Source organism: Linderina pennispora (assembly GCF_002104995.1).
Source record: "Linderina pennispora strain ATCC 12442 chromosome Unknown DL89scaffold_2, whole genome shotgun sequence".
Taxonomy (NCBI): Eukaryota; Fungi; Kickxellomycota; class Kickxellomycetes; order Kickxellales; family Kickxellaceae; genus Linderina; species Linderina pennispora.
The window spans coordinates 504,546-530,193 of NW_024468250.1; the positions used below are offsets into that span (position 1 = coordinate 504,546).

The 25,648-nt window shown below is 55.8% G+C and overlaps 10 protein-coding genes across 10 annotated transcripts; 5 read left to right on the plus strand and 5 right to left on the minus strand.

Annotated features, from left to right (window-relative positions):
- Positions 1–191: 191 nt before the first annotated feature.
- On the minus strand, positions 192–1,305 carry DL89DRAFT_265041 (uncharacterized protein; the record flags this gene model as incomplete). Its single annotated transcript, XM_040886490.1, has 1 exon — positions 192–1,305. Exon 1 carries the CDS (start codon positions 1,284–1,286, stop codon positions 192–194), a length of 1,095 nt encoding a protein of 364 aa, XP_040746190.1. The 5' UTR covers positions 1,287–1,305.
- A 799-nt stretch (positions 1,306–2,104) lies between these two features.
- Positions 2,105–3,267, minus strand: DL89DRAFT_265042 (uncharacterized protein). Its single transcript, XM_040886491.1, has 3 exons — positions 2,508–3,267; positions 2,411–2,473; positions 2,105–2,361 (listed from the first exon to the last, which is right to left on the minus strand). The coding sequence occupies exons 1-3, from the start codon at positions 3,246–3,248 to the stop codon at positions 2,281–2,283; spliced, it is 885 nt and encodes a 294-aa protein (XP_040746191.1). The 5' UTR covers positions 3,249–3,267; the 3' UTR covers positions 2,105–2,280.
- Positions 3,268–4,256: 989 nt separating this feature from the next.
- DL89DRAFT_320606 (uncharacterized protein) lies at positions 4,257–6,011 on the plus strand (the record flags this gene model as incomplete). The annotated part of the gene is made up of 5 exons (XM_040891221.1): positions 4,257–4,816; positions 4,867–5,054; positions 5,142–5,510; positions 5,548–5,905; positions 5,934–6,011. The coding sequence occupies exons 1-5, from the start codon at positions 4,301–4,303 to the stop codon at positions 6,009–6,011; spliced, it is 1,509 nt and encodes a 502-aa protein (XP_040746192.1). The 5' UTR covers positions 4,257–4,300.
- Positions 6,012–6,862: 851 nt separating this feature from the next.
- Positions 6,863–8,434, plus strand: DL89DRAFT_265046 (uncharacterized protein; the record flags this gene model as incomplete). The annotated part of the gene is given in 4 exon segments (XM_040886492.1): positions 6,863–7,376; positions 7,396–7,677; positions 7,724–8,177; positions 8,242–8,434. Coding segments are annotated over 4 exon segments (1,114 nt in total), but the record flags the coding sequence as incomplete, so codon positions are not given.
- Positions 8,435–8,777: 343 nt separating this feature from the next.
- DL89DRAFT_290677 (lanosterol 14-alpha-demethylase) lies at positions 8,778–10,413 on the minus strand (the record flags this gene model as incomplete). Its single annotated transcript, XM_040890110.1, has 4 exons — positions 8,778–9,372; positions 9,404–9,990; positions 10,026–10,202; positions 10,285–10,413. The coding sequence occupies 4 exons, from the start codon at positions 10,411–10,413 to the stop codon at positions 8,778–8,780; spliced, it is 1,488 nt and encodes a 495-aa protein (XP_040746194.1).
- A 567-nt stretch (positions 10,414–10,980) lies between these two features.
- On the minus strand, positions 10,981–12,595 carry DL89DRAFT_320609 (uncharacterized protein; the record flags this gene model as incomplete). Its single annotated transcript, XM_040891222.1, has 2 exons — positions 10,981–11,266; positions 11,313–12,595. 2 exons carry the CDS (start codon positions 12,593–12,595, stop codon positions 10,981–10,983), a joined length of 1,569 nt encoding a protein of 522 aa, XP_040746195.1.
- A 1,089-nt stretch (positions 12,596–13,684) lies between these two features.
- Positions 13,685–15,428, minus strand: DL89DRAFT_83700 (protein serine/threonine phosphatase 2C). Its single transcript, XM_040892137.1, has 2 exons — positions 14,943–15,428; positions 13,685–14,820 (listed from the first exon to the last, which is right to left on the minus strand). The coding sequence occupies exons 1-2, from the start codon at positions 15,167–15,169 to the stop codon at positions 13,707–13,709; spliced, it is 1,341 nt and encodes a 446-aa protein (XP_040746196.1). The 5' UTR covers positions 15,170–15,428; the 3' UTR covers positions 13,685–13,706.
- An 863-nt stretch (positions 15,429–16,291) lies between these two features.
- On the plus strand, positions 16,292–17,747 carry DL89DRAFT_265049 (uncharacterized protein). Its single transcript, XM_040886493.1, has 2 exons — positions 16,292–16,549; positions 16,618–17,747. The coding sequence occupies exons 1-2, from the start codon at positions 16,345–16,347 to the stop codon at positions 17,709–17,711; spliced, it is 1,299 nt and encodes a 432-aa protein (XP_040746197.1). The 5' UTR covers positions 16,292–16,344; the 3' UTR covers positions 17,712–17,747.
- Positions 17,748–18,450: 703 nt separating this feature from the next.
- Positions 18,451–19,225, plus strand: DL89DRAFT_265051 (uncharacterized protein). The gene has a single exon (XM_040886494.1). The coding sequence runs from the start codon at positions 18,878–18,880 to the stop codon at positions 19,121–19,123; it is 246 nt and encodes an 81-aa protein (XP_040746198.1). The 5' UTR covers positions 18,451–18,877; the 3' UTR covers positions 19,124–19,225.
- A 153-nt stretch (positions 19,226–19,378) lies between these two features.
- Positions 19,379–25,181, plus strand: DL89DRAFT_255034 (phospholipid-translocating P-type ATPase; the record flags this gene model as incomplete). Its single annotated transcript, XM_040885310.1, has 11 exons — positions 19,379–19,900; positions 20,037–20,207; positions 20,257–20,489; positions 20,534–20,629; positions 20,883–21,291; positions 21,368–21,793; positions 21,863–22,169; positions 22,228–22,375; positions 22,437–22,635; positions 22,694–23,170; positions 23,208–25,181. The coding sequence occupies 11 exons, from the start codon at positions 19,379–19,381 to the stop codon at positions 25,179–25,181; spliced, it is 4,962 nt and encodes a 1,653-aa protein (XP_040746199.1).
- Between the last annotated feature and the right edge of the window lie 467 nt (positions 25,182–25,648).

The following is a 25,648-nucleotide window of genomic DNA, read 5'->3' on the forward strand; positions in this document are numbered from 1 at the left end:
GCTGAAGCGCCTGCGCTGAGCAGACCATCAAGATGGGAGATGTCCATGATCGCCATTGTACCAACAACCATCCGACACGTTCAAATGACCGGTTCGCCGTGATGCTCTTATCGACGTGTCAATCCATGCTGACTAGCAGCCGAGCTCGCATCGTGGTCAGAGCAATTCTAGTATGCCATTTATTTGTTCTCTTAGTAAACAAAATCAGCAAAGCGTCTCCAAAACTTGTTGTTGCAGATACTCTCAAGCACTGCTGGTGTGTCAGTAATGGAAATATACACATCCTTGCTTGGTGGGCGACCAGGCAGGATGCTGACTATGCCAGCGAATCGAGTGGGGCGACTAGTAACAAAATCTGCGGCTCCATATCCAAAGTCTATGTCGTACAGTCCAAACCGAGACTGATTCGATATGGTTGTATGTAGCCCATACAGTTTTTCCATGATTGCCGGACTCATGAAAAGGGTTGGGTTCTGGTTTAGCACATCAAAATAGGCTCGTATCTGCGGCCCCTGTGCGCGGTTGACAGTATGTCTGATATTGACTGCAACCTCGGCCAACGTCTCCAACGTGGTCGCCTGGATGATCCTCTCGACCGTGCTTGTTACCATGGACATATACTGGGCATTTCCAATATAATTCATGTCAGATATACCGAGACGGTGCCGGGAATCGCATACAATAGTGGTCAAATGGAGATGTGCACCATCACTAGGCTTGTTTGGCTGGTCAAGAGACCCAGAAATATTTGCAGACTGCGCCTGAGACACTGTCTTGACGATCAGTGCGCTCAGGGCATCGTTAATTGAAACCCGGGGGCCATCCACTGTGCACTTCTGCACACCATCTCGCAGACATGCAAGCTTGTCGTGATCGATCCGGTAGAGGCAGCCTTGGTGGTTAGCATTTGGCATACTGGCATGAATTGCCTTGTTGCGCTCTATTGGGGAAAGCAATGACAAGGCTATTGCTACAGGCGGAGGGTTCGTAGTACCAAGCCGGTGAAGTTCATCAACTTCGGCTCTCTCATCAGTAGGATCACCGATAAGAACTGCACGATCAAAGCAGACACTTACCTCAGGCGCAGGCACTCCAGTCAGCAATGCTCGCATTTCGTCTGCCCAGCGATTTACGAAACTGTAGAAGCCGGTACCGTCCGCAACACCATGGCAACTACTGATGAACAACGCCACCCCAGATGACTCTCGAAATCTGACTATGTGGACATGCAGCATCTTTATCTGGCCAGTCTCTTGGTCAGGAAGTGCGGTCACGCTAGTAGTCATCAGTCCAGCAGGCCAGGTGTGTGGGTTGTAGCTCGAGGATTTGATGTCTGAAAAGAGGATATCCGAGGTTGACTCGAGGTAGTTTGGCATGTTCAGGTCATCCTTGTCGACGGCAATTGCGAGCCCTCCGTCGGTGCGCTGTTTGAAGTATCCGAGATATATAGGGAATTTCTCCAATGCCCTGTAGAAAGCCTCTCTGAGCATTCCACTGCTCAGAAAGTCAGCATCGCTGGTAGTGTTCTCGTAGAACAAGATAATATCAGAGTTGATGACAGAATGGTCCGCATCGATGTTGCTTAGGCGAATAACCTGTGAGGTGACAAAATTGATAGAGTGTGCCATATTAGCGCAGTGAAAAGGGACAATAAAGGGTGTGAGAATGATGCACCCCTAGTGGGTTGGAGACACAGGTTCCTTTTATTGGCATCTACCCCTCACATGATTACAGTGGCGTGCGAGCTTCCAAACGATGCAATTTCCGCATCTTGGGGAACAACTGCTGACAGAGAGCGAAAAGTGCATGTAGCTGAGAATTTGAGGGAGACAGCCGTGGGATGGATCAGCAACAGCTAGGCACAGGTTCCTAATATGGTGGAAGGTACACAAAACGGCCTTGGAGTGGATATGCACCTACAGGGAGATCAAGCTCCAGAGAACCTCGTCCTCATTGAAGGTCCTATTGCGCTATTATACAAGGTTTGTGGGCTCCAGAGTGTGGATACATTTCGATATCACGATGGCTCAGACAAAACACACGCATATCTGAGTTCAAGGAGGCCAGCTGGCCTCCCTGAGTCCGTTTCTGAGTGTACCCGGTCTGATTTATGATGGAGTGGCTTGGCATTGCAATTCCAACAATTAATTCTAGTAGACAAAATCAGCAAAACGTCTCCAAAAGTTGTTACTGTGGATGCTCTCAAGCACTGCTGGTGTGTCAGTAATGGAAATATACACATCCTTGCTTGGTGGGCGAGTAGGCAGGATGCTGACTATATCAGGCAAATCGAGTGGGGCGACTAGTAACAAAATCCGCAGCTCCATATCCAAAGTCTATGTCGTACAGTCCAAACCGAGACTGGATTCGATATGGTTGTATGTAGCCCATACATCATCGATCTGGTAACCGGGCCCATGAAAAGGGTTGGGTTCTGGTTTAGCACATCAAAATAGGCCCGTATCTGTGGTGCCTGTGCACGGTTCGACAGCATGTCTGATATTAACTGCAACCTCGGCCAGTGTTTCGAACGTTGTTGCCTGGATGGTTCTCTCGATTGGGTTTGTCGTCATAGGAAGATATTGGGCATTTCCAATATAATTCATGTCAGATATACCAAGACGGCGGCGACAATCGCATGCAATGATGGTCAAATGGAGATGCGCCATGTCACTAGGCTTGCTTGGCGAGTTAAGAAACTCAGCCATATTTGCAGACTGCGCCTGAGACACCGTCTTGACGATCAGTGCGCTCAGGGCATCGTTAATTGAAACCCGGGGACCATCCACTGTGCACTTCTGCACACCATCTCGCAGACATGCAAGCTTGTCGTAGCCGATCCGGTAGAGGCAGCCTTGGTGGTTAGCATTCTGTGTACCGGCATGAATTGCCTTGTTGCGCTCTATTGGAGAGAGTGATCCCATGGCTATTGCTGCTGGCAGAGGGGTTGTAATACTAACTCGGAGGAGATCATCAACCTCGGCTCTCTCATCAGTAGGGTCACCGATAAGAACCGCACGATCAAAGCAGACACTTATCTCAGGCGCAGGCACTCCAGTCAGCAATGCTCGCATTTCGTCTGCCCAGCGATTTACGAAACTGTAGAAGCCGGTACCGTCCGCAACACCATGGACTGCACTGATGAACAACGCCACCCCAGATGACTCTCGAAATCTGACTATGTGGACATGCAGCATCTTTATCTGGCCAGTCTCTTGGTCAGGAAGTGCGGTCACGCTAGTAGTCATCAGTCCAGCAGGCCAGGTGTGTGGGTTGTAGCTCGAGGATTTGATGTCTGAAAAGAGGATATCCGAGGTTGACTCGAGGTAGTTTGGCATGTTCAGGTCATCCTTGTCGACGGCAATTGCGAGCCCTCCGTCGGTGCGCTGTTTGAAGTATCCGAGATATATTGGGAACTTTCTCCAATGCCCTGTAGAAAGCCTCTCTGAGCATGCCACTGCTCAGGAAAGTCAGGCATCGCTGGTAGTGTTCTCGTAGAACAAGATAAGATCAGTGTTGACCGCAGAAATACCTGCATCGACGTAGGCCAGGGGAATAACCTGTGAGGTGACTGAGTTCATAAAGTGTGCCATATTAGCGCAGTGAAAAGGGACAATAAAGGGTGTGAGAATGATGCACCTCTAACGGGCTGGAGACATAGGTTCCTTTTATTGGCATCCACCCGTCATATGTTCACAGCGGATATGCAGGCCTCCAAACAATGCAATTTCCGCATCCCTGGGGAACAACTGTTGAGGGAGGGAGGGTATATATGAGTTGGGGATTTTGAGGGAGACAACCGTGGGATGGATCAACAGGCAGCTGCACATAGGCTTACAATATGGCGGAAGGTACACAAAGGGACGTGGTGCAGATTCATGCCTACAGGAATGACAATGATAGTCTGACTGCATCACACACCTCATGGATGCCACTGGCAAGTTAATTGATTTTGTGCCAGCATTTTGCTGCGTGATCGTCAATTTGGTGTGAAAACGGTCGGGCAATTCCTGGATAGCTGATCATGCACCACCCTGCGGAATAGTGTGGTGTTTAAAATAGACCCTCGGCCCAACGGTGCAGACAGTGGACGCGAGGTTTCTCATAAGTCTATGCATGCAGTGTGCTCAGGTGGTGAAAGATGTCCCCAGATAAGAGCTACCTGGAGCCTGCGGCCATAAAATAGTTGGTCCATGAATCATACCACCTTGACATGCATGGTGTATTTGCCGGTGCGCAGAATGCTTCTCTCCTCAGACACTAGACGCTCTTTTCTTTGCTTACATTAATTTGAAACAGTATGCTGCATCCAGCCGCAGGAATAAGTGTTGGTGGGCGCGTCAAGCGATGGTTGGCTATAATCGTCGTGGCAGCGCTTGCATACAAGCTGCTCTCTGTGCTTGTGGCGCTGGTGCAGCCACCAGGGTACCGGCGCCACCCGGTGGCTCACCAAGAAGACAACAGTGAACAGCATACCATGGCAGACCTGAGTTGTGCCGCGAATCCACTAGACTCTGCTGTGTGGAGATACAGCGGAAACAGCACACCTTTCGCAGTTCCTGCCAAACCCGGTCCGCTCTATATCGAAGCAGGGAATCCCGTGTGCATTCGCGTAGTGGTGCCGCCAGCTCAGCCAGGCGGCGATTCCGCCAAGACCAGCAAGCAAATGACACACCTGTTCCAGCCGTTGGCAGGTAACCCGATGCACTGGGACTCGATAATTCTTGATGCGGTCGGACAGAAGAGCGGAGTGAGTGTGCCTATCCACCTGCACCCCGTGCGGCATCTCTCTATGATCGACCGCGGCTTTGTGCACGTGTACGAGGGCCAATTTCGTGCCCTACGATGGCGATGTGTTCAAGGTAGTCTGGTCTGCTTGAGTACCGAGATGCCATGTGGAACTACGAGCATCCGAGCAAGGTGCCGCCCTATGCACCCGAAGCGATCAGTGCTGACTTTGAAATTGCAGTCAGTGTACGGCACTCAAGCCCCTATCACCTCAATAACTACGCAAAACTGCCATTTTGCGAGCATGCCGATGTCCACGGCCGCTGGTACAGAACCTCATCGCTGCCGTTTTCACCTGCGGTATATGGACTTCCAGTCGTGGATGGCCGTGTTTGGCTGCCATTTACATGCAGGCTACGTGGGTACACATACAGCGAGTTCCTGCAGTGCCTGGATGTCAACCGGCCACTGTCACCAGACCGCGGTGAGCCGTACACAATCCACTGGTTTGGAGACACAAACAGTCGGCGTGCGCTGAAAAAGATCACATCTCTGGGAGACTGGTGCAGTGGAAATGATCTAGGCTCTGCAAAGTGCCAATGCGACGACAGCAGCGAGGGATTCGGGCGATTCACAGGCCAGAACAAGGTCCGCGATTCGCTGATCCACCTGAACGACGAGGATGGTGGATGGTCAGTGAGCGAAGATGGCAAGCACAAGGGCCGAACAGTGACCAGTCCGCTCGCCCGCATCCACTTCCACAGGTGGGAGGGCCTGACGGCGTTCAATCACCCGCCATGGCAAAAGACCTTTCGACAGTGTGGGCAAGTTCCATCGCGCCGACCTGGTAGTGCTGTCGCTGGTCAACATTGATGTTTCGTTTGGCACGTTTCTCGAGTATACGCATGCGCTTGACGAGCTCGTTCGCCATCTGAGAAGCCACTACGCGGAAACGGCGATAGTGCTGCGCACGCCACAGTACTTTTGCTGCCGCGCCCCATCTGGCGCCCCACTGCGGCGCATGCAGAAGGACAGAAACATGCAGTTCTACGACTACACGCACAGGCTGCTGAAGCACAGCTTTGGAAGCCTGCTGCGCGTGTGGGACGCTGGCGGCATCACCGAGGCCCTGCCTATGACGAAACGCAAGGCCATTTCGAGGTGTGGCATTAACGCAGTGCCCGCTGACATCGTGCCATGTCGAGAACCATCTACTGATCAATAGCCTCTGCAACCTGCCGTCTGTCAACAGGGTCGAGTACGCCGAACATGAGCTAGCATAGGACTATTGATAAAATTTGTCATAATCTGTTTGTTTTGTCATCATGGCGATCCTTTTGCGAAATCAAGGCCCGAGATATTTGCGCTGCGGATCCATGCCATGTTTTCTTGGTGAGACGGATTTATAGTGGGCGAGAGGCAGAAATCCTCTGCCAGCCGTCGTCTGAGGGACTCCGATCAGTCGCTGATGCCAATGCAAAAGAGGCGGCGGCTTCCTCTGGCTACCAAACATGTTTACTGCTGCGTGTCGGTAGCCGTTTACAGCCGAGCGCGATTCAGTGTCCCTCGGGGCCAGTGCGAACAATGGCACCGGGTGGTATTGACGAAGGCAACAATCGCCCTACATTGCCAGAGAATTGCCAGAACAAAGTCCGCAAGCGGCGGGTATTCCTTGCCGTAGACAGGTAGCTTCCCTCTTTCTGCGCTTCGCAGACGGGCACTGACCCTTTCCTTCTTGAGCGCTGGCAGAGAAATTCCGCATCTGCGCTGGGGGATTTCGCGAAGATTTGTCCTGTTTTGTTGACAAATCCGCTGGCTTCTCCGCCATTTTGGTTTGCCAGGACCGAAGTCCGCCGTCAGCCTGGTCCACAAATGGGGCAAAGAGTAACGTAGGGCTGACTAAAAGGCTGCGGGTGCTCCGGCCGCTTCCACTTGGGAAGTGGAAAAAGCAATAAAAAGCATGGCCGCACTTTCGAGCAAAGCGATTTTCACAGCCCGACGCGATGTCTGAAAAAGAAACACTACCGCTTTGCAATAGCAAAATTTTTTACAGGCAAATAATTGGCAAGAGACAAAGCCCCCTCCCCAATTCCTGCACACCGCACGCAGCCTTCCCGGTAGGACGCGGCGGTGCGTGAATGATGACAAAAGTGGTCACCGGGGGTGGGCGGGATATATAAAGGAGTGCTGCAAGTCCGCCTGCTGCACTATCCTCAGCCTCCTCTCTCTCCTCCCTTTCTGCTCTAGCAATTCCACACCTTCCATCTCTTCGTTTAGTTGGACAGGGCTTCCTGGCAGAGTAGAAACGTAAATAAGCTTTTTTTTGCACCCTCATTATTTGTAATCGGCCACTGCCTTCCCCGCATAAGCACCTCTTTCGGCTGGTCCCTGTTCCATTTCTCGTTTCGACGCCAAAGCTCCAGAGATCTCCTTCTAGAAGCACCGAAAAGAAGAAAAAACACAATGAGCGACCGGATTTCGAGCGACCAGCTGCTGGATTCGCAGCGTGTCACCAGCGACCCACGCCCACGCGACGACGTTGCCTACGAGGATGTGACGGACAGTAGTTTCGTGTACGAGTTCGGCGGCCCCGTCGGCGCCTTCTCGATGATCGTTGGATTCCCGCTGCTGATGGGCTACCAGTTCCTGTGTGTCTACGACAACAAGGGCGCGTTCCTGCTGCCTGACAGTCCTGGGCGACTTTTTCCCGTGGGCGGGCCGCATGTTTGCGCGCTACTGGGACATTGCGGCGCCCAGCTGGACTGGTGCCAAGATCTACCTCGGCTTCACGCTCTTCATGGTCGCCCTGGCGTACGTTGCTCCCGGCCCGACCATGTACGGCTACAAGCTGCCGAGCCTGAACGGCCAGCGCCTGCCATACAACTGCAACGCGCTGTGGTCGTGGTGGATTACCGTGGCCACGTCGCTGGTGCTGCACTTTACCGGCCTGTTCCGGCTGACTGAGGTCATCGACAACCTGGGCCCGATTCATGAGCGTCGCCATGCTGTGGAGCTTCTTCCTGGCCGGTGCTGTCTACGCTGTGACGGCGCTCAAGGGCGAGAAGCACCGCGCATCTGGCAACCTGGTCTACGATTTCTTCATGGGCGTGTGCCTGAACCCGCGTCTGGGCTCGCTTGACATGAAGCTGTTCACCGAGCTGCGCATCCCGTGGCCCGTGCTGTTCTTCATCTCGCTGTCGTGCGCCTTCAAGCAGTACGAGACGATCGGCTACGTGACGCCCGAGTCTGCGTTCATGGTCCTTGCGCACTGGCTGTACTCGAACGCCTGCAACAAGGGCGAGGAGTGCGTGATCACCTCCTGGGACATTTTCTACGAGCTCGAGAGCTGGTATCTGCTGTTCTGGAACCTGGCCGGCGTGCCCTTCTCGTACTGCTACTCGTCGATCTACCTGCTGCAGAACGGGCCCATGAACTTCTCGCTGCCCTGGGTTGTGTTCTGCTACACGCTGCTGCTTGGTTGGCTACTTCTTCTGGGACACCGGCAACGCACAGCGCAACCGCTTCCGCATGTTCTGGAACAACACCCTGATCAAGCGCAATGCGTTCCCGCAGCTCCCATACAGCTTCATCAAGGACGCAAAGTACATCCAGACCCAGCACGGCAACAAGCTGCTGATTGACGGCTGGTACGCGTATGCCCGCAAGCCCCACTACACCGCCGACCTGATGATGTCGCTGTCGTGGGGTCCTCATTACCGGCTTTGGCTCCTTCTTCCCCTACTTCTACCTGACCTTCTTCCTGATCGTTCTGGTTCACCGTGTCGGCCGCGACGACGCCCGCTGCGCCCGCAAGTACGGCGCCGACTGGGACGAGTACATGCGCGTTGTGCCCTGGAAGTTTGTCCCCTACATCTACTGAACATTATAATTTTTATCAACACTAATACACCTTTCTGGTCCAGACCTTGAGCCTTCTCAGAAACGCCACATCGCCTCGGATATGCACATCTTCCGTAGTAACCAGTGTAGAGATTCAGAACCTATTTTTTCTTTGGAAAAGCGAAATCGAGAAATAAAACATTTTTTGCTTAGTCGTGGCGACGCTTGTAGTGGGTAAGCACAGGGCCCTCGGGCAGCATGACCATGGACTGGTAGTTGCGCTCGGGCATGCCGCGCTTGGGGTCCAGCGAGAACTCGAACCGCGACAGCAGCACGTACAGGATCGTCTTGATCTGCAGGTAGGCAAACTGCTCGCCAATGCAGCGATGCCGGCCAGCGCCAAACGGCAGGTTGGGCGAGCGGGCCGAGGTCGTGGTGGCGCCAAAGCCGTAGTCAGTCGTGGCCTTGTCGGCAGCGCCCTCTGCCTCGTCGTCCTGCTCCCAGCGCGACGGCACCCAGTCCTCGGCGTTCTTGTAGTACTTCTCGTCGAGCGCCGAGATGGCGGTCGAGGCCACCAGGTAGTTGCCAGCGGGGATCACGTAGTCGGTGTTGGGGATGGCGACGGGCTTGATCACCTTGCGCATGATCTGAACCAGCGGCGAGCGGATGCGCAGGGTCTCGCGCACAACGTTATCCAGAACCGAGAAGTCCTTGACTTGATCGTACGAGGGCTCTGGGATGTCCTTGCCGACGAGCTTGGCGCCCAGCATATTCTCCATCTCGGCACGCGCCTTGTCGGCGAACCTCGGGCTGATTGGCCAGGTTCAGAATCGACCAGGTGGTGGTGGCCGCCGATGTGTGCTGGCCAGCCATCAGCAGAGCAATCAGCATGTTGCCGACCTGCTTGTCAGTCATCTCCTTGCCATTCTTGTACTTTGCGTTCATCAGCACGTCCAGCATGTCGGTGTGCTTGACATCGGGGTTGGCGCGACGCTCCTTGATGACCTTGCCGAAGATTCCATCCAGCTCGTCGTGGGCCTTGTCGGACGCGTAGTACGACGGCAGCGGCAGCCACTCGAACAAAAAGTGGATCGGGGTGAAGCACCCATCGAGCGTGTGGTACAGGTCAGCCACGCCCTCGTACAGCTTCGAGCGGATCTCGGGGCCCAGCAGCGTGTGCGATGCGGTCATAATGATCATCTCCGAGATGGCCTTGAGAATATCAACCGTGTCCTCCTCCTTCGTCCAGTGCTTGTCGACGTACTGGTTGGTCTCCTCGATGAAGATCGGGATATACGACCTAAAGTTCTCGATCGACAGCCCAGCCTTCACCATGCGCTTCTGCTCCATCAGCACGGCGTTCGGCACGTCGTAGACGACGTCGGCGCCAAACACGGGCTTGGTCAGCGAGTTGTAGGCGTCCTCGCAGTGACATGCGAGTGGCGTGCGTTGAAGACAAAGTCGTTGCCGTCAATGTCCACGCACACGGTCATCTTGCGGCCAAACATCAAGAAGGTGAAGAAGTTGCCGTACTTCTTTTGGTTCTCCCGAATAAAGTTGATCGGGTGGATGCCAAACTGAATCATCGATCCGATGAACGGAATGTAGTATGGCACGAATGGCGGCTCCGACGGCTTGCAGGTCATCTAAATAAAATACGTCGTTTAGTCATCTGCATGTTTGAATTTGGTCCGGCGAGCAGGCGGCACCCCTTACCTTGTACTCGAACTGAGCCCAGGTGACGAGGAACGAGATAAACACGGCGACTGTAACGAAGGCGCAGGCGACAGGGGACTTCGCCATGAGAGCAAGGTACTGCTCCCAAGCAGACTGGAAAACACCCATGGTTTGGCTGTTGTGGATAATAAGGCAAATGGAGGAGCTAAGGGGGAGAGAAGGGAGGAGAGAGGCTCGCTGTGTTGCGTGAGGTTTTTCTGTGTTGGACCGGTTGGGTCGAGTTCCCTTGTTCTTATACCAGAGGTTTTTGGAATCTCGCCTGTTGGCTGGCGATCTGTCTGCTAGCCCATGGAATCTCATCTCTCCTGTTCATTGTGTGGGGTTTCAGGAATTTTCGCTTCCCTTTTGGAGCCTGCTGGAACAAACCGCACATCCGCCAAGGCCGGACACAGTGCCGCCTGTGCGCTGCAGGGGCGTTTGCACGCTGTCAGGTGGTGCCTGCTGCCGGCCGGAGGAGTGGCTGGAAAAGAGTGTTGCCAAGCAATGGTTGCACCACGGCCGCCTGTCGGCACGAAACAATGCATATCTCGGAAATACCGATCGTTGCCTTGTTTTGCAGTTTTTCGGACCAGCTGGCGGTAGGGCTTCGCCCTATTCACATGCTGCTGAGCAGATGCGGTTGGTGATCGATTAGACATTAGATAATAGATTGCAAGATATCAAGACGAGATCATATCAGTAGCCGGGGGGATTGGGCAGCTGGGCCTGCTGCCGGTTGATGAGCATTTGCAGGGACTGCTGGTGCTGGTGCTGTTGTTGCTGTTGTTGCTGCTGGAGCATCTGCTGCTGCTGCCGTACATGCTGCTGCTGCTGCGGCTGCTGCCGGACCTGCTGCAACTGAATCCCTTCCTCTCTGTCTGGCGAAGCCTCGACAGCATCTTGCGCCTTTCTGCTGGATTTGCGAGCCTCGTTGATGTTCTTTCGCACAGTCTGCGAGTACTTTGTCAGGGTCATGTTTTCCCTGGTCCATGTCATCGGCAACCTCCTGGATCGCCCTCGCAAGCGACTCCTCCGACTCGTTGCCGCTACGCAGCTGCTGGATGCGTGTATACACTGCAGTGATGCGACTCCAGTTCTGGCGCCGTCTGCTGTCCATCTTTTCGCGCCATTTGTTGCCGTGTACTCTATCGTACTCTTCTGATTCAGCGCGGTAACTGTACAACGCCCGGACCGACTCGAACTTTCCGATCGAGGGGATGGATTCAGGGTCGCCAACTCTCAGATTCTCTGTGGCCGATGTCCGGGGCACCTGGGTATCCTGGGCATCGTCAGCAACCGGCTGCTCTGCCGACTGCGTGACTGGCTGCTTCGATTGCCGAGGCCGCGTGCGCTTTCGCTTTTGTGGCTGCTGGCGCGCAACCGCTGCCTGAGCAACCGCTGCCGCCGATATCGCCTGGGAGGTCAAGGAGGGCACCGCAGGGAGAGCTGATTGCGGAGCGAGCACTGTCTGCTGTGCTGTTTGCTGTGCTGTCTGTTGCGTCGTTTGCTGTTGCGCAGCCATCGATAGAGACAGCCCTGTGGCTTGCTGCTCGGGTGCTGCTGTGGCACGCAGCCCTAGCGACTGCATCTGGAGCTGCTGCTGCGGGTCACTGGCCGCACTGACTGCTGCTGCTACGATTGCTGCCTGTGACGCGAATGATGCTGATTCCGCCGTGTGGATATTTGTCAGTGCGGTGGCTGCTTCTGAGATACGCGTCCTCTGCTGGTCGCCATGGACAATCTGCACCTGCATCTCGGGTGTCTGTGCAGCCACCGTGTAGGTCTGCCCGTCACGGTCAAACTGCCCTGCGTTCTGTATCGGTGTGCGCAATGTTGGTTGGAAGTACATATGCTGTTGCTGTTGTTGTTGCTGCTGCTGCTGTTGCTGTTGCGGCTGTTGCTGTTGCGGCTGTTGCGGCTGTTGCGGCTGTTGCGGCTGTTGCTGAACCTGGTGGTGGTGTTGCTGCTGCTGCTGCTGCTGCTGTGTCAGTGGGCTGGATACAGAGCCCGCAGGTAGGGTGGCCGCAGGACTGCTCATTGTGTGTAGTGTATCGGGCTGGCTAAGACGCACACGCTTGTTAGCCTCAGTGTCCATGGCACCCTGCAGCCTCTCTGCGTACCTCAGATTCAGCTCAAGCAACTGGCGCACAGAGGCTTGGAGCGTGTTTATTTCTGCATTCGCCTTCCGGAGGGAATCCCACAGAAGCTGTTCGCGATCACTCGCCTGCGGGTCCGGGTGCGGAATGCTTTGGTCCAAGGCGAGCAGCCCAATGCTGGAGAGCAAGGTGTTATGGCTGCTGTGCGAGGCCATTGTGTGTGGGAATAGTTAAAATAAAAAAAGCCGGTGACGAAATATAACCCGCGACCAGGATAATGGAGCAAAGGGGTATCGAAAGGTGGGGAGAAAAGGGGTTTAGATAAGAATAGCAGGCAAAATAGAGCAGTAAATTAAAAGGGAATGGAGCGAAAGAGAGATGCGCGACGATTCTCCGAGTTTAAAAAGGAAGGGACAATACCCAAGGTTCTTATATGCCGAAAACAAGTATTACCCCGACCAGCCACAGCACGTATTGATAATTTTTCAGGATATACAGGAACACTGCAAAAATTGCAGGCAAGCAGGGGTAGAAAAGCCTGGAAAAAGGAGGAAGAGCAGAAAAACACAGGAAGCGAACGGAGAAAAAGAGGAACAAATTGAATCTCAAATTTCATTTCACGATACACGGCAGAAGAACCTTGACAAACAGGCACTCGAGTTTGGCCTGCTCCACGCCAAAAAGCGGTGTTATTGGCAGTCGGTGACCCACAAAGGGACCTTCGGCAAAGTGCCCATAGGATGTTTACGTGAATCGTCGGCACTACCATCTGTCACGGGGCGGGAAATGACATTGTCCAGGGATGCGCGGGAGGCATATATTGACCCGCGTCTTGTGCCCCAGCCTTGAGCGAGTGCTGTATCCTGTTTACGAGACTAGGAAAGCCCCCTCCGCCCGAGCGCCTCCGCTTGCCGATTATGAACTCTTAGTGTGAACCTTGTTCACAGGAGCACAATTGTGCTGCTCGGAATGGCGCCCAGCGCTCAGAAACCCGTGTCACAAACGCAATAATGCCATGCACGTGATGCATTGTTTTGTGGTCGCTCTTTCATACGGGACATCTTTCGAAAAACGCAAAAACTATACACATGGCGAGCATATAGGACACCTAGGCCTCGATGACATGGAGCCCGATGAGCCGCCACGCCTTATCGGTCTCCTGCAGCGTCAGCAGCGTGCCCTCCTGGGCTGCAGTCAGCGCGCAGTCGCCCTTGGCCATGGTGGCATCCGGCCTTGCCCAGCACCGACAGCGTCATGCGCATCACCTCTGGCACAGCAATAACGCTGCCGCTATCCTCGTCTGTGTCCAGCTCGAGCTCGTCAGGCTCAGCAACCAAGCGTGAGGCGGTGCCCGGACGCGCGCACCCGCTGCTGGATCTGAGCCACCGTGAGCTGGAGCCCCTGGGCACCTGTGGATGTATCGCGTTTCGGGCGCTGGTGCGTGGTGAAGATGCGCTTCAGCAGGCGCTCGGGCTTGGCCAGACGTACACTTGGTGCTCCATGCAGGGACTCTTGCATCGACGAGCTGCCGCCGTGCGGACCCACCAGCATGGAGCCGCGCAGGTTCTTCACCTGGTCGATGCTCTCGAGCCGCTGCTTGCGGTGCTCGGCTGTGATGTCCTTCATGGGCTGCTCCCAGCCCGGCAGACGCAGCACCTGCGCAGTCATATTGTCGTCAGAGCCGAGCCGCTCTGCCGTGTCCACCAGCTTCTTTGCTGCCCGGTCCGGGTCGCTGCATCCCTTGACGATGTCGACCATCTCCTGGTCCGTCAGAACGCCAGTAAGCCCGTCGGAAACCACAATCAGGAACGCGGCCTCGTCGCCCTGGACCTCATAATGGCGGATCTCGGGCTCGGCAATGACGCCGAACCGCTTCACCTGCCAGTCGCCAAACGCCCGCGTATTGGCAACCCTCGCCATCGCCCGCTCCTCGCCAAACGAGTCACGCGAGAAGAATGCGCCATGGCGCTGCAGTCTCTCGCGCTCTTCCCGCACGCCCGGGTGGTGCAGTGTGTTTAATGCTGTGGCCAATCCGCCATGCTCGTCGACGTTGCAGAGAATGGCCTTGGAGTCACCGACGCTCGATACAACCAGGTTCAGCTGGCTGTCGTGCGACCAGAACGGCAGACCCTCGGAGTCCCACAAAAGCACGGTGCAGGCGGTCGAGCCCTGGTTGTCGCTCCACCGCAGGTTCTTTATGTCGTTGTCGGATTTGAGGAATGCCAGCGTGATGCGCTCCTCGATGGTCAGAAAGCTCGGCATCTGGCGGCGGTGCAGGGCGCTCTCTAGCCCCTGCAGCGCCGAGGGCGTGTATGTCTGCCAGTCCTTGCCGTAGTTGCGCATATTGTTCACAACAGAGGCCAGGTCGGCTGTCGTTACGTTCTCGATGTGGCTATGCAGAACCTGCTTTAGGTACTCGGCGCACGACTCTCCACCATGTCTACAAGGGCAATGAACAAATTAAGAAAACGCCGCAACATCGTGCAGATATAACCTCCACGTGCACATGGGAAAAAAGATCCCCGCCCCCACACCCCACCGCACCTCACACGCAGTGCTTACCCGTCGTAGACGCCCAGGTACATAATCTGAGCGCTGGTTTTATCTTTGCGGTCTGCCACCATCCCGGGGATCCGCAGCGGTCTATACTCGGCCCTATCCTGGTTATATCCTCTGGTGCCACGGCTCGTGGTCTGTCCGATGAGCTGGGGGCTCTTGCGCACGTCAACCCGTACTGTGCCTTCCTCTGTATACGCGACATAGTACGGGTACGGCTTAATCTCTATCATCCTGGTCGGCTCCTTCGGGCGGTATATCCGACATACGGATCTCAAGCGGCGGGCGCACAGCCGTAGTCATCACAGCGGTCTGGGTGCGGCGACCGGCGCTGGTGTGGAGTCTGTAGGCGGCGGAGCGGACTGAGGCAGATGCATGGACGCACGGTATGGGTGGGTGCTCGCAGGCTTCGTGCTAGGAGTGCTCGTAAAGACATGTAAAGTGTGTCGAAATAAAAGGGGCAAGAATGGGTGAAATTAGGCTGCGTGCGGAATGAGCTGAAGCAGAAAAGGAGGCGGTTTTAATACTGTTTGGGCGCGTTCTCAACACACTGGGTACGGAGAATTAAGGATCTTTTTTGGGGGGCGACGCTCAAAAAACAAGGGATATTTGAGGGATATGCCCCTTCCCAATTCGCCTTCCTGCCGCCGTCAACAGCAGTCGGGAATACTCGGTATCGGCAGCCGGCTTGCCGCCGCCACCTCACACGATGCACGGTGCCACCCAGTGGAGGGCACTTGGGAGGGCGTGCAGAAAGCTAAGGCGATCATCCCACAGACACCGTATGTAAAAAAGCTGTGACTTGGTCGATTTGGCCTGGCCCGTGTCCGTACTACAGCCTAAATACGGCTCTCTCCCCCACCAGTGCAAGTCCCGGTCCGGATAATTTGCGCTTTCCTTCTGTGCTGGTAGTGGCGGACATGGGCACAATGGTTGGCAAATGTCGGTCTGGGCGGCATTGAATGACTGGACTGAGACACTGTCGCTTCGCAGGCACAGCTGTGGCCATGTGGGCACATCATGCCGCTGACATCAAATCTTGGTCCACCAGCGCCAGAGTTGAAAATATCCGTGAGACAGGTTCCTGTGTTTAACGTGGTTCCAGACAGAGTATGGATATGCCGAAAGCGGCTTACATGTAGCTGAATCGGTCAATTGAACGCAGCCCAATGCTCAATGCATGCACAGACCTGCTGCCAGTTCGACAGGATATCGATCCGGAGCCGTCACACGTCCCTTACGACTCAATTACTCACGAGCGAGCCGTCGAGCCGTCGAGCCGCATTTTCCGCAGAGGCAAGCAGAACTGAAAACAGTAGACAAAATCCAGGCAACACAGCTGCTATTGTCCGCTTTGATTTCTGACGCGTTATTCTCATTTCAATTCACTCCCTTCCCCTATTCATTCATGGCAGCAGTTGGCAATTCAAACAAGCGCAAGAGGCTGATTGAGCGGTCATTGCCGCCCAAAATCGAGTCATACATTCCAGAGTCGCGTCTGTTTGCGCAGTTGCAGACACTGGAGCGCAAGCTCGACACAAAAATCATCCGCAAGCGGCTCGAAGTGCAAGAAGCACTGGGAAAGCCTGTATACAAGAAGCGCATTCCTGCGGGTGTTTATTTCCAACCTTGCCAGCAACCAGGCCAACCAGGAGGAGGAGACTGACGCCGAGGGCGACAGGCAAGCTGGACGCGTTGGCCGCACCTGCCTGGACTCTGCGCATCGAAGGACGTCTGCTGGACGCGCCAGGGACGACCAGCAAGTCACGGCCGGGGCAGCACAAGTTTAGCGAGTTCGTGAACTCGGTTGTTGTTGAGCTGGACCGCGGCAGCACGCATGCTGATAATCTTGTGCAGTGGCGGCGCGCAGGCGACGGCGAGGTCGATGGGTTCGAGATTAAGCGGCGGGGCGACGAGGACGTGAGGACAAAGATCATCCTGGACATACGGACGGCCACCGACCGGTTCAAGGTCAACAATCCGCTGCTGCGCGAGCTGCTGGATATCCGCGGCACCATCTCCAAGGCCGGGTTCATCATGAAGCTGTGGCAGTACATCAAGCTCAACAACCTGCAGGATAATGATGATCCGGACCAGATCAGATGCGACGCGGGGCTGCAGCAGGCGCTGGGTCACCAGGTCGTGTCGTTTGCTGCCATCCCGCAGATGCTGCATGCATTCCTGGCTCGGCCCGACCCAATCGTCATTGAGTATACGGTACGGGTGCATGAGGGCGGCTTCCACATGGGCAAATACGCATTCGACATTGAAGTCGAGGTTGAGGACCACTGGCGGCACACAACAGGCCCGCTGGCGAACCTGCAGACGCGCCAGCGCGAGCTTGTGCACGTCGAGAGCCAGCTGCAGCAGAAGATGATCGATATCCACAACGCCCGCAGCAAGCGCGATTTTTTGCGCGGGTTCGCCGATGACCCTGTCGCGTTCATCCACCGGTGGATCGACAACCAGACAAAGGACCTGGAGGTCATCCTGGGCGACCGCAAGCACGGCCTGGAGGCCGCTCTGGGCGCCATTATGGAGGCGGATGAAGAGTCCCAGGGAATGTCCGAGGAGCGCAAGCACGCGCTGGAGCAGGAGGCGGCAAAGTGGCTCAAGGACAGCAAGCTGTACGACGAGCCGTGGGCAGAGGAGGCCGTGTTCCATTATTTGTCGGCGAAGACCCAGGAGAGAATGCAGCAGCTGCTTCAACAACAGCAGCAGCAGCAACAGCAGCAGCAGCAGCAACAGGCGACGCCCCAGCCGCACGGCATGTAGGGAGATTCCAGAATTTTAATTTTTTAAAAGATATTGCCCACATTTTCCCGCAAGCCCTCTCGGTGCTGGTGCCGGTATTGGAAGCGGGTCCGCCGAGTGGCGGGGATCCGAGGATGGTAGAGTGGTCCCAGGAATCCTTAGTGGCGTCCTGTCATAGAGAATTCTCAAGAGGTTTCTTCAAAACTGCTGGTGTAGAGAGCATTAGGAGCAGCAGCCTCGAGGCTTAGTAAGCACGCTATGACGCCGAGACGTATCCCAGATTCCAGGTTCCAGCAGACCAGGGCGGAGCGGTCCAGCAAAGAAAAAAGGGCAGCTACACATGGGGCAGGCAAGGGTAACGCAGCCGGTCTCCCCAACGCTGTGTATTTTTAGTGAGACATCCGCGATTGATCCTCTGTGGGAGGCGAAGAACGACCGAGAGCGGGCAAGTTTAGGTGAGGTGACCTGCAGACAAAAAACCTTGCACAATGGACCTAAATAGTGTGCGAACTGGGTAGCCAGTGTGATACAAGGGGGGTCGATTGGCAGGCGCTAGCTGCATCTGTTGTGATTTCTAGAGGCGAGTTCGGCGGGAAATCGGGGAGAGGGGAAGCCGCCGCATGAGGGGCAGCGCTCCAGGAGGCAATAAAGCCGGCGTGCGGAAAAAGTTGGCCGCACCATGTCGGTTGCGGACTTCAAAGGGAAGCTGGAACCTTGGCTTTTTGAACTTTTTCTTTCTTTTTTTTTTTTTTGGCAAACAAAACAGCCAAGCTCCTTGTAGCAGTTTCTACTGCTCTCCTCTTCAAAGTCCCTCTGTCTACTGTTTTTATATTATAGCAAACATCCCGAAGCGCACACCCTATATTCTATCGCAGGGGTCACACTTTTTAGAGCTGGGTTGCCAAGAGCGTATTTCCTGAAAGTCTACACCATCCTCCTGTGTGAGACACTCAAACCGGAGTCTATTATCTTGTTCTCAAAGCTCGTCTACCAGAGCTAGGTCATCTCTCTTTCTCTTTCTTCTGTCCTCGGTTTATAGACTGCACCGGTTCTTTTTTCATCCTGTTACGTCTGTCTCCCCCTTTTTTCTCACTGGGTCTCTTGCTCGTTGTTCAGACGGCTTCCAGCAGCACAGAACTCCGATACTAAGGTACACGATGTTTTTCTAAAACGGCTCTGGGCTCGGCATGTTTCTGGGCACATCTCCTTTATGTCTGCGGTTTTTCTTGGCCACCGTGAATGCCTGGCTGCAACCCTTTTCTGGGCAAGGTGTCGGCGTGCATGTTTGCGTTCCGAAAATAGCACAAAAAGGAACCGGCGGGATTCTGCCAGGCCGCTCCTGGCCTCCCCGGAGATTGCAACGCGTGAAATTAGCAGCACGCGTGCAGGCTGGACGGCGGCGGCTGCTTGTGGGCTTGCACAAGTTTATTTAGATTGACCAGTCGATGACAGCATAGGGATGGCTCCCCTCCCCATCCGCCTCGCTTTTGTTTCCGCATACCACTAACATTCTTACTAATCACTATAGAAAGCAGTCATGAGCAGTACCGGCAGTCTGGGCGCAAAGCCACCTGACGGCATGGCAGAGGATGGCGACAAAAGCGCGGGCGTTCCTCACGGCGAAGCGCAATGTGAACGAGGTACGCCAGGCGGCAGCGTTCTTGCCGGCACGCAAAGTCTATGTCAACATGGCAGTGCCCGACGAAAGCCTGGCCGCGCACGCAGAGCACTTTTGCACGAACGCAATCACAACAGCACAGTACAGCCTGATCAACTTTCTGCCAAAGAACCTGTCGCGGCAATTCATGCGCGTCGCAAACGTGTACTTCCTGGTGCTGACTATCCTACAGCTGATCAGCTACTTCTCGCTGGGCAGCAGGTTTCTGACAGTGGTACCGATTATCCTGGTGCTGGCGATTACGGCAGCCAAGGACGGATTCGAGGACTGGCGGCGACACATCTCGGACAGGCACTTCAACGAGACGCCGACGCGGATTGTGCGGAATCTGCGCAATACCAACCTCAAGTGGCAGGACGACCAGGCGCTGATTGCAGAGGAAAAATGGTCGCACCGGATGCGCATCAGCATGGCTCGGCGGCTGGAGAAGAAGACGCTGTACAATCAGATTCCGCCTGACTGGGAGGAGTCGCAGAACCCTGTGGATGCCACCCGCCCGCCAGTACTCAACGAGGAGGCCAAATGGCGCAATGTACGCATTGGCGACTTTGTGATTCTGCGCACCGGCGACCCGGCGCCCTGCAGACATGCTGATGCTGGCTACATCCGCCGACGACGGCAGCTGCTATGTCGAGACAAAAAACCTCGATGGTGAGACCAACCTCAAGCCGCGCGCATCTCTAGCAGAGACCGCTGGCGTGCGCGACGCCGAAGGATGCGGCCGGGTGAAGGCCATCGTCGAGGTGGACCCGCCCACATCTGATATGACAAAAATCAACGGGTCAATTCGCGTGTTCGCGGTGCCTGAGCCTCCTGTAGAGGACGAGTTCCACGCCGCCGTATGCCGAGTTTGCAGCACAGGGGTTCTCTGCCACAGCGCCGATGCAGACCAGCTCCAGTGGCCCGCCAGCCGAGGAATATGGAATGCCCGAGAGCAACTCGTTCGAGATGCGCCAGCTGAACACTCTGCGCCAAGCCATGCCGATGAAGCATTCGCCGCTGGCCAAGGCGATTACTAAGCCGGCAACCATGCAAAGCTACGGCGCCGACGATGCAAAAGCCGGTGGCGTCGATGAGGCTGCAGACAACATGGCGACTGTTGTAAACAAGAATCCTGCAAGGTAAAGTATCCATAGCTGAAAGGGCCGATTGTTTGCGAGCCTAGCCTTGGCTGTGTTTTTGGGGGTGAAGTGATGGCGGGCTTCCGTCAATGGTCATCACCAGACCATTTTGTGCTTATTATCTGCATTGCCTCTTGTCTGTGCGTGCACGCCGCAGCATGTCGCGGTTGTTTCATGTTCTGGTGGACTGGGCCTTCACTTGTAGCCGTCACATTGAATGATCGTATTTTGTGTTGTTGCTGCGAGCCACGTGTGGATTGTACGGACAGCTCTGCGTCTCAATGCAATGACGGGCTTTATTATCCTCGGAGAATTGCAGCAGCAGAAGAAAAGTCTCTTTCGAGCGCCACAGCTAACAATCACACCAATTGTCATGCTCTTTTGTTTGTGTAGTGAAATGGGCAAGTCGCTGCCTGGCACTGCCGAATACGACGAGCCGCTGCTTGTTCCGTTCTCGATCAGCAACGTGCTGCTGCGTGGAATGACAGTGCGTAACACTGACTGGATCGTGGGTATCGTGCTGTACACGGGCGAGCAGACAAAGATTGTGCTGAACTCTGGCCCGACGCCGTACAAGCGCAGTCGCATCGAGCGCATGATGAACATTCAGGTGTTCCTGTGCTTTGGGTTTGTGTTCGTCATGTCGTTTGTCGTGGCACTGGTTGGCGGTCTGAAATATGCCGAGGCTCCGCACCGCCACAGCATGTATGTCGACGACGGCATGGATAAGGGCACGTACGGGTTCGCGCTGTTCTGGTCGGCCATGATTATGCTGCAGAACGTCATCCCTATCGCCTTGTATGTCAGTATCGAGTTCGTCAAGAGCTGGCACGCATACTGGATCTACCAGGACATGAACATGTACTACGAGCCGACAGACCAGCGGTGTCATTGCACGCAACTGGAACATTTCGGACGACCTCGGCCAAGTGTCGTACATTTTCAGCGACAAGACCGGCACACTGACGCGCAACGTAATGGACTTCCGCATGTGCTCTATCAACGGCACCATCTATGGAAAGCAGCTGCCGGGCGATGAGCTCGATGTGGTCAAGGGTCGTATGGCACAGGAGGAGGTCGACCGGAATAACCCACCCGAGGGCGGCGCCAACCCGTTCTTCCAGGAGCTACAGGATGACGAAATGCGGGAGGACCTGATCGACCCGATGCGGCCAAGCACAACCACCAGCATTATGTCGCAGGGCACCAGCCAGTACGACAGCTCGCCGCTGATCTCAACTGCCAGCGGGATGCCGCAGCAGGCCAACAGTCGGCTGCACAGGCGGTCGCCGCGGATCCAGCCGGTGCAGGATCAGCGCGGTGCGGTCCCGGGCCCGCACTCTGCAAGCCCATGACTGACGCCGAGGCGATAGGTGAAGCGCAAGCAGATGATTGGCGCCTACCTCCAGGCCATGCGCAACGTGTTTGACCCAAAGTACGTCGAGATCGGAAACGAGAGCACCGGCGAAGGAGGCTCGTACACGTTTGTCGACCCGCAGATCTTTTACGACATGAAGCCTGAGGTGGCCCCGCCCGGCAAGACCAGCCCCGCCCCTGCCGAAATGCAGGCGCCCCTGAGCCCAACCGCCAACGAGCTGGGCTTGGCGTTCTCGCCGCCGCGCACAGTGCACCGCATGGGCTCGCGCCGGTCGCTGCGGGGCGGGTTTCGACGTGGACCCGGTGCGGCAGAAGAACATGATCGATCTGTTCTTCACCGAGCTCGCCACCTGCCACTCAGTGGTGGTGGAGAAGAGCTTCCAGAAGCAGGTGGCCAGTGATGCAAACGACGACAGCACCTCGACGATCCGCAAGCTGACGCGCATCTTCCATAACCGCAGCGGATCGAAAGAAGATCACCGACATGGTGCGGCACCGGCGTCACCGCAGTAAGCACCACCACCGCCACCACGAGCATGGCCACACCGACTCGGTAGCTACAATTACCAGCACTGGCACTGACGGTGTCGAGTGGGTGGCATCGGAGAGCGCCTTGGCAGACATGGGCCACTCGACCAGCAACGGATCGAACGATGGAGCCGGCCCCTCAATGCGGCCCAACATGTCTGACGGCGGCGACAGCCAGAACGGTCTGGGCTACGCATCTATGCCCGGGTCGCGGCTGCGCATGGGCGACGACGGACATCCGGTATTTCTCTGAGGAGACATCCATGAGCCCGCCGACGGACTACATGGACCGCAGCCAGTCAGGCTCGCCGCCTGACGAGCCCGCCGAGGAGAAGACCGATCTGAGCAAGATTGCCTACAGCGCCGAGTCGCCTGATGAGGGCGCCTTGGTGCGTGCGGCGAAGAACTTTGGTTACACGTTCCTGGGCCGCGTCAAGAATACCATCTACCTGGATATCCACGGCGAGCGCCAGCAGTACGAGGTTCTGGACACGATCGAGTTCAATTCGGCGCGCAAGCGCATGTCCAACATCCTGCGCCGTCCACCGCCCTACAACGATATCATCGTATTTTCCAAGGGTGCCGATAACGTGATGATTGAGCGCTTGGCCAAGCTGCCGGCGGCGACTGACTCGGACATCCGCCCGTTCGCGTCGCGCGAAGACCTCGCGTTTGAGCGGACTATGCGTGAGCGCACGTTTACGCAGATCGACGAGTTTGCCAACGCCGGTCTTCGCACGCTGATGCTGTGCTACCGCCATGTGTCTGAAGGAGGAGTGGGTGAGGTGGTCGTCGCGGTACCATGCCGCACAGGCGTCGGTAGAGAGCGACCGCGAGGAGCAGATTGCTATGGTCGCTGAAGAGATGGAAAGCGACTTGCTGATTGCCGGTGCCACGGCTATCGAAGACAAGCTGCAGGAGAAGGTGCCCGAAACCATTGCGTCGCTGCGGGCTGCCGGAATCAAGATCTGGGTGCTGACCGGCGACAAGATGGAGACGGCGATCAACATCGGCTTTGCCGCTAACCTGCTGACCAAAGAGATGGAGCTGTGGACCATCAACAGCTCGTCGGGCCCCGAGAAGGTAGTGTCGCGGTTCAAGCTCATTGCGCGCATCATGAAGCAGACCGCCATCAACGACCTGGCGTATGGCAAATACGCCATTACGCCGCGTCCCGAGGCGGTGCGCAAGCCCAGCACTGCCAATGTCCAGCTGCACGCTGCTGATGCGACAGCGCTGGGAAGCGTCTCGTACAAGATCGGACGGGCCAAGAAATTCCTGAATATCGGGCAGTCGATCCGGCGCCATAGCCGCAACCTGAGCAAGAGCAGCTGGACCCACCGTCGCAGCAAGACCGCCGAGACCGTCACCAGCCAGGCGACCAGCCCGCCGCAGGACCTGCCGCAGATCACACACGCGCCGGCGTCGAATGAGCGTGCCGAGTTCCCGCGCCTCAATGACGACGACGAAAACAACGAGCACTTCAACACGGTGAACTTTGACCTCGGCAATGCCGGCCCGGAGGAGGACCTGACGCCGGACGAGGTGCAGCAGTCGATCGAGTTCCTGCGTCGGCAGAGCACCGAGATTGACGGGCTGCCGCACCACTCGGTCGACGGCACATCGTACCATCCGCTGAACGCCCTGGTTATCGACGGCAAGGCGCTGAGCCAGGTGTTTGCCGACGAAGAGTGCAAGCAGCTGCTGCTGGAGATTGCGCCGCTGTTCAAGTCGGTTGTGTGCTGCCGCGCCAGCCCGCTGCAGAAGGCCGAGGTGGTCAAGCTGGTCAAGGACGGGCTGGACCTGGTCACGCTGGCGATCGGCGACGGCGCCAACGACGTCAGCATGATCCAGACCGCCGATATCGGCGTCGCCATTTCGGGCGAGGAAGGGCTGCAGGCAGCCATGGCGTCGGATTACACGGTTGGGCGGTTCCACTTTTTGCAGAACCTGTTGCTGGTCCACGGGTTGTTCGACTACTTGCGTATGAGCGAGATGATTCTGAGCTTCTTCTACAAGAACGTGATCTGGGCCATGGTGCCGTTCTGGTACTCGATCTACTGCCAGTTCTCGGCTAACGTGTTCTATGATCTGTCGTATCTGCAGCTCTACAACGTGGTGTTCACGGTCGCCCCTGTGATTATCCTTGGGTGCGCTGACAAGCCGTTCAACTACAAGACCGCCATGACCTACGTTGCAGTGTACATGGACGGCATCCGCAACCGCTATTTCAAGTGGTGGCGCTACTACGCGTACTTCATCGACGGCATCTACCAGTCGGTGGTCATCTTCTTCACCTTCTACCTGTTCACGTACAAGTCGACGGTGGCCAACGGGAACGGCAAGGTGTGGGGCAACTCGGACTTCAGCACCGGGCCGACCATATCGGTTGTGGTTGCAGCCAGTCTGTGCGTCGGGCTCAACGCGTGGCAGTGGAACTGGATGATGGGCTTGGCAGTCGCGTTCTCGATTGCCGTGTGCTTCGTCTATATTGCCATTGCATCGCAGTTCAAGTACTTTACTGTCGGCGGCGCTGCCCAGGCGGTGTTTGTCACTATCGAGTTCTGGTTCGGCCTCGTCATCTCGGTCGTCGTCGCACTGCTGCCCCGGTACAGTGTCCGGGCATGGCAGAAGATGAACAAGCCGCGCGATCTCGATATCATTAGAGAGATCAAGGTCATGCATCGTCCGTGGTACGGCCAGGTGTTCGTCGAGCCCGACGAGGAGGTGCAGTTCCCGCCGGACCCGCCAAAGAAGCACCGCAAGTGGATGCCACGCAAAGATTAGTCGCCCCTCTCTCCAAAATTATGCGTCAGATTTATACATGTAACTCAGCATATTAGTGTTCGTTTGGTTTTTTCTTCAGTAATTTCAATTTTCCCTGTGTCATTGCACACCCTCCCCTTTCCCAGGTGCATTATTGAGATACCGGCAAATTAATATTAGTCGGACTGGGAAAGCAAAAGTGCAGGCAGGCGAGCAGTAGGATATACCGCATTTGAAGCTCCATATGGCTGGGCTGCCTTGTGAGAATCCACATTCCTCAGAAATGGTGGAGAAATATGTGCGTATATATAGATAGCTTTCCACCATGCTACTGCGTAGGCCTGAGATGATTATACCGGCCTGTAGGGAGAAAAGTGCCTGGGGCCGGGGATTCAAAGCAAACATAGTCCCCCACCTTCGAGGTTTTGGAGAGTCCCTCTATATTGTTTTAACCGATATTAAGTGATACCAAGGGCGGGGCGGTAATT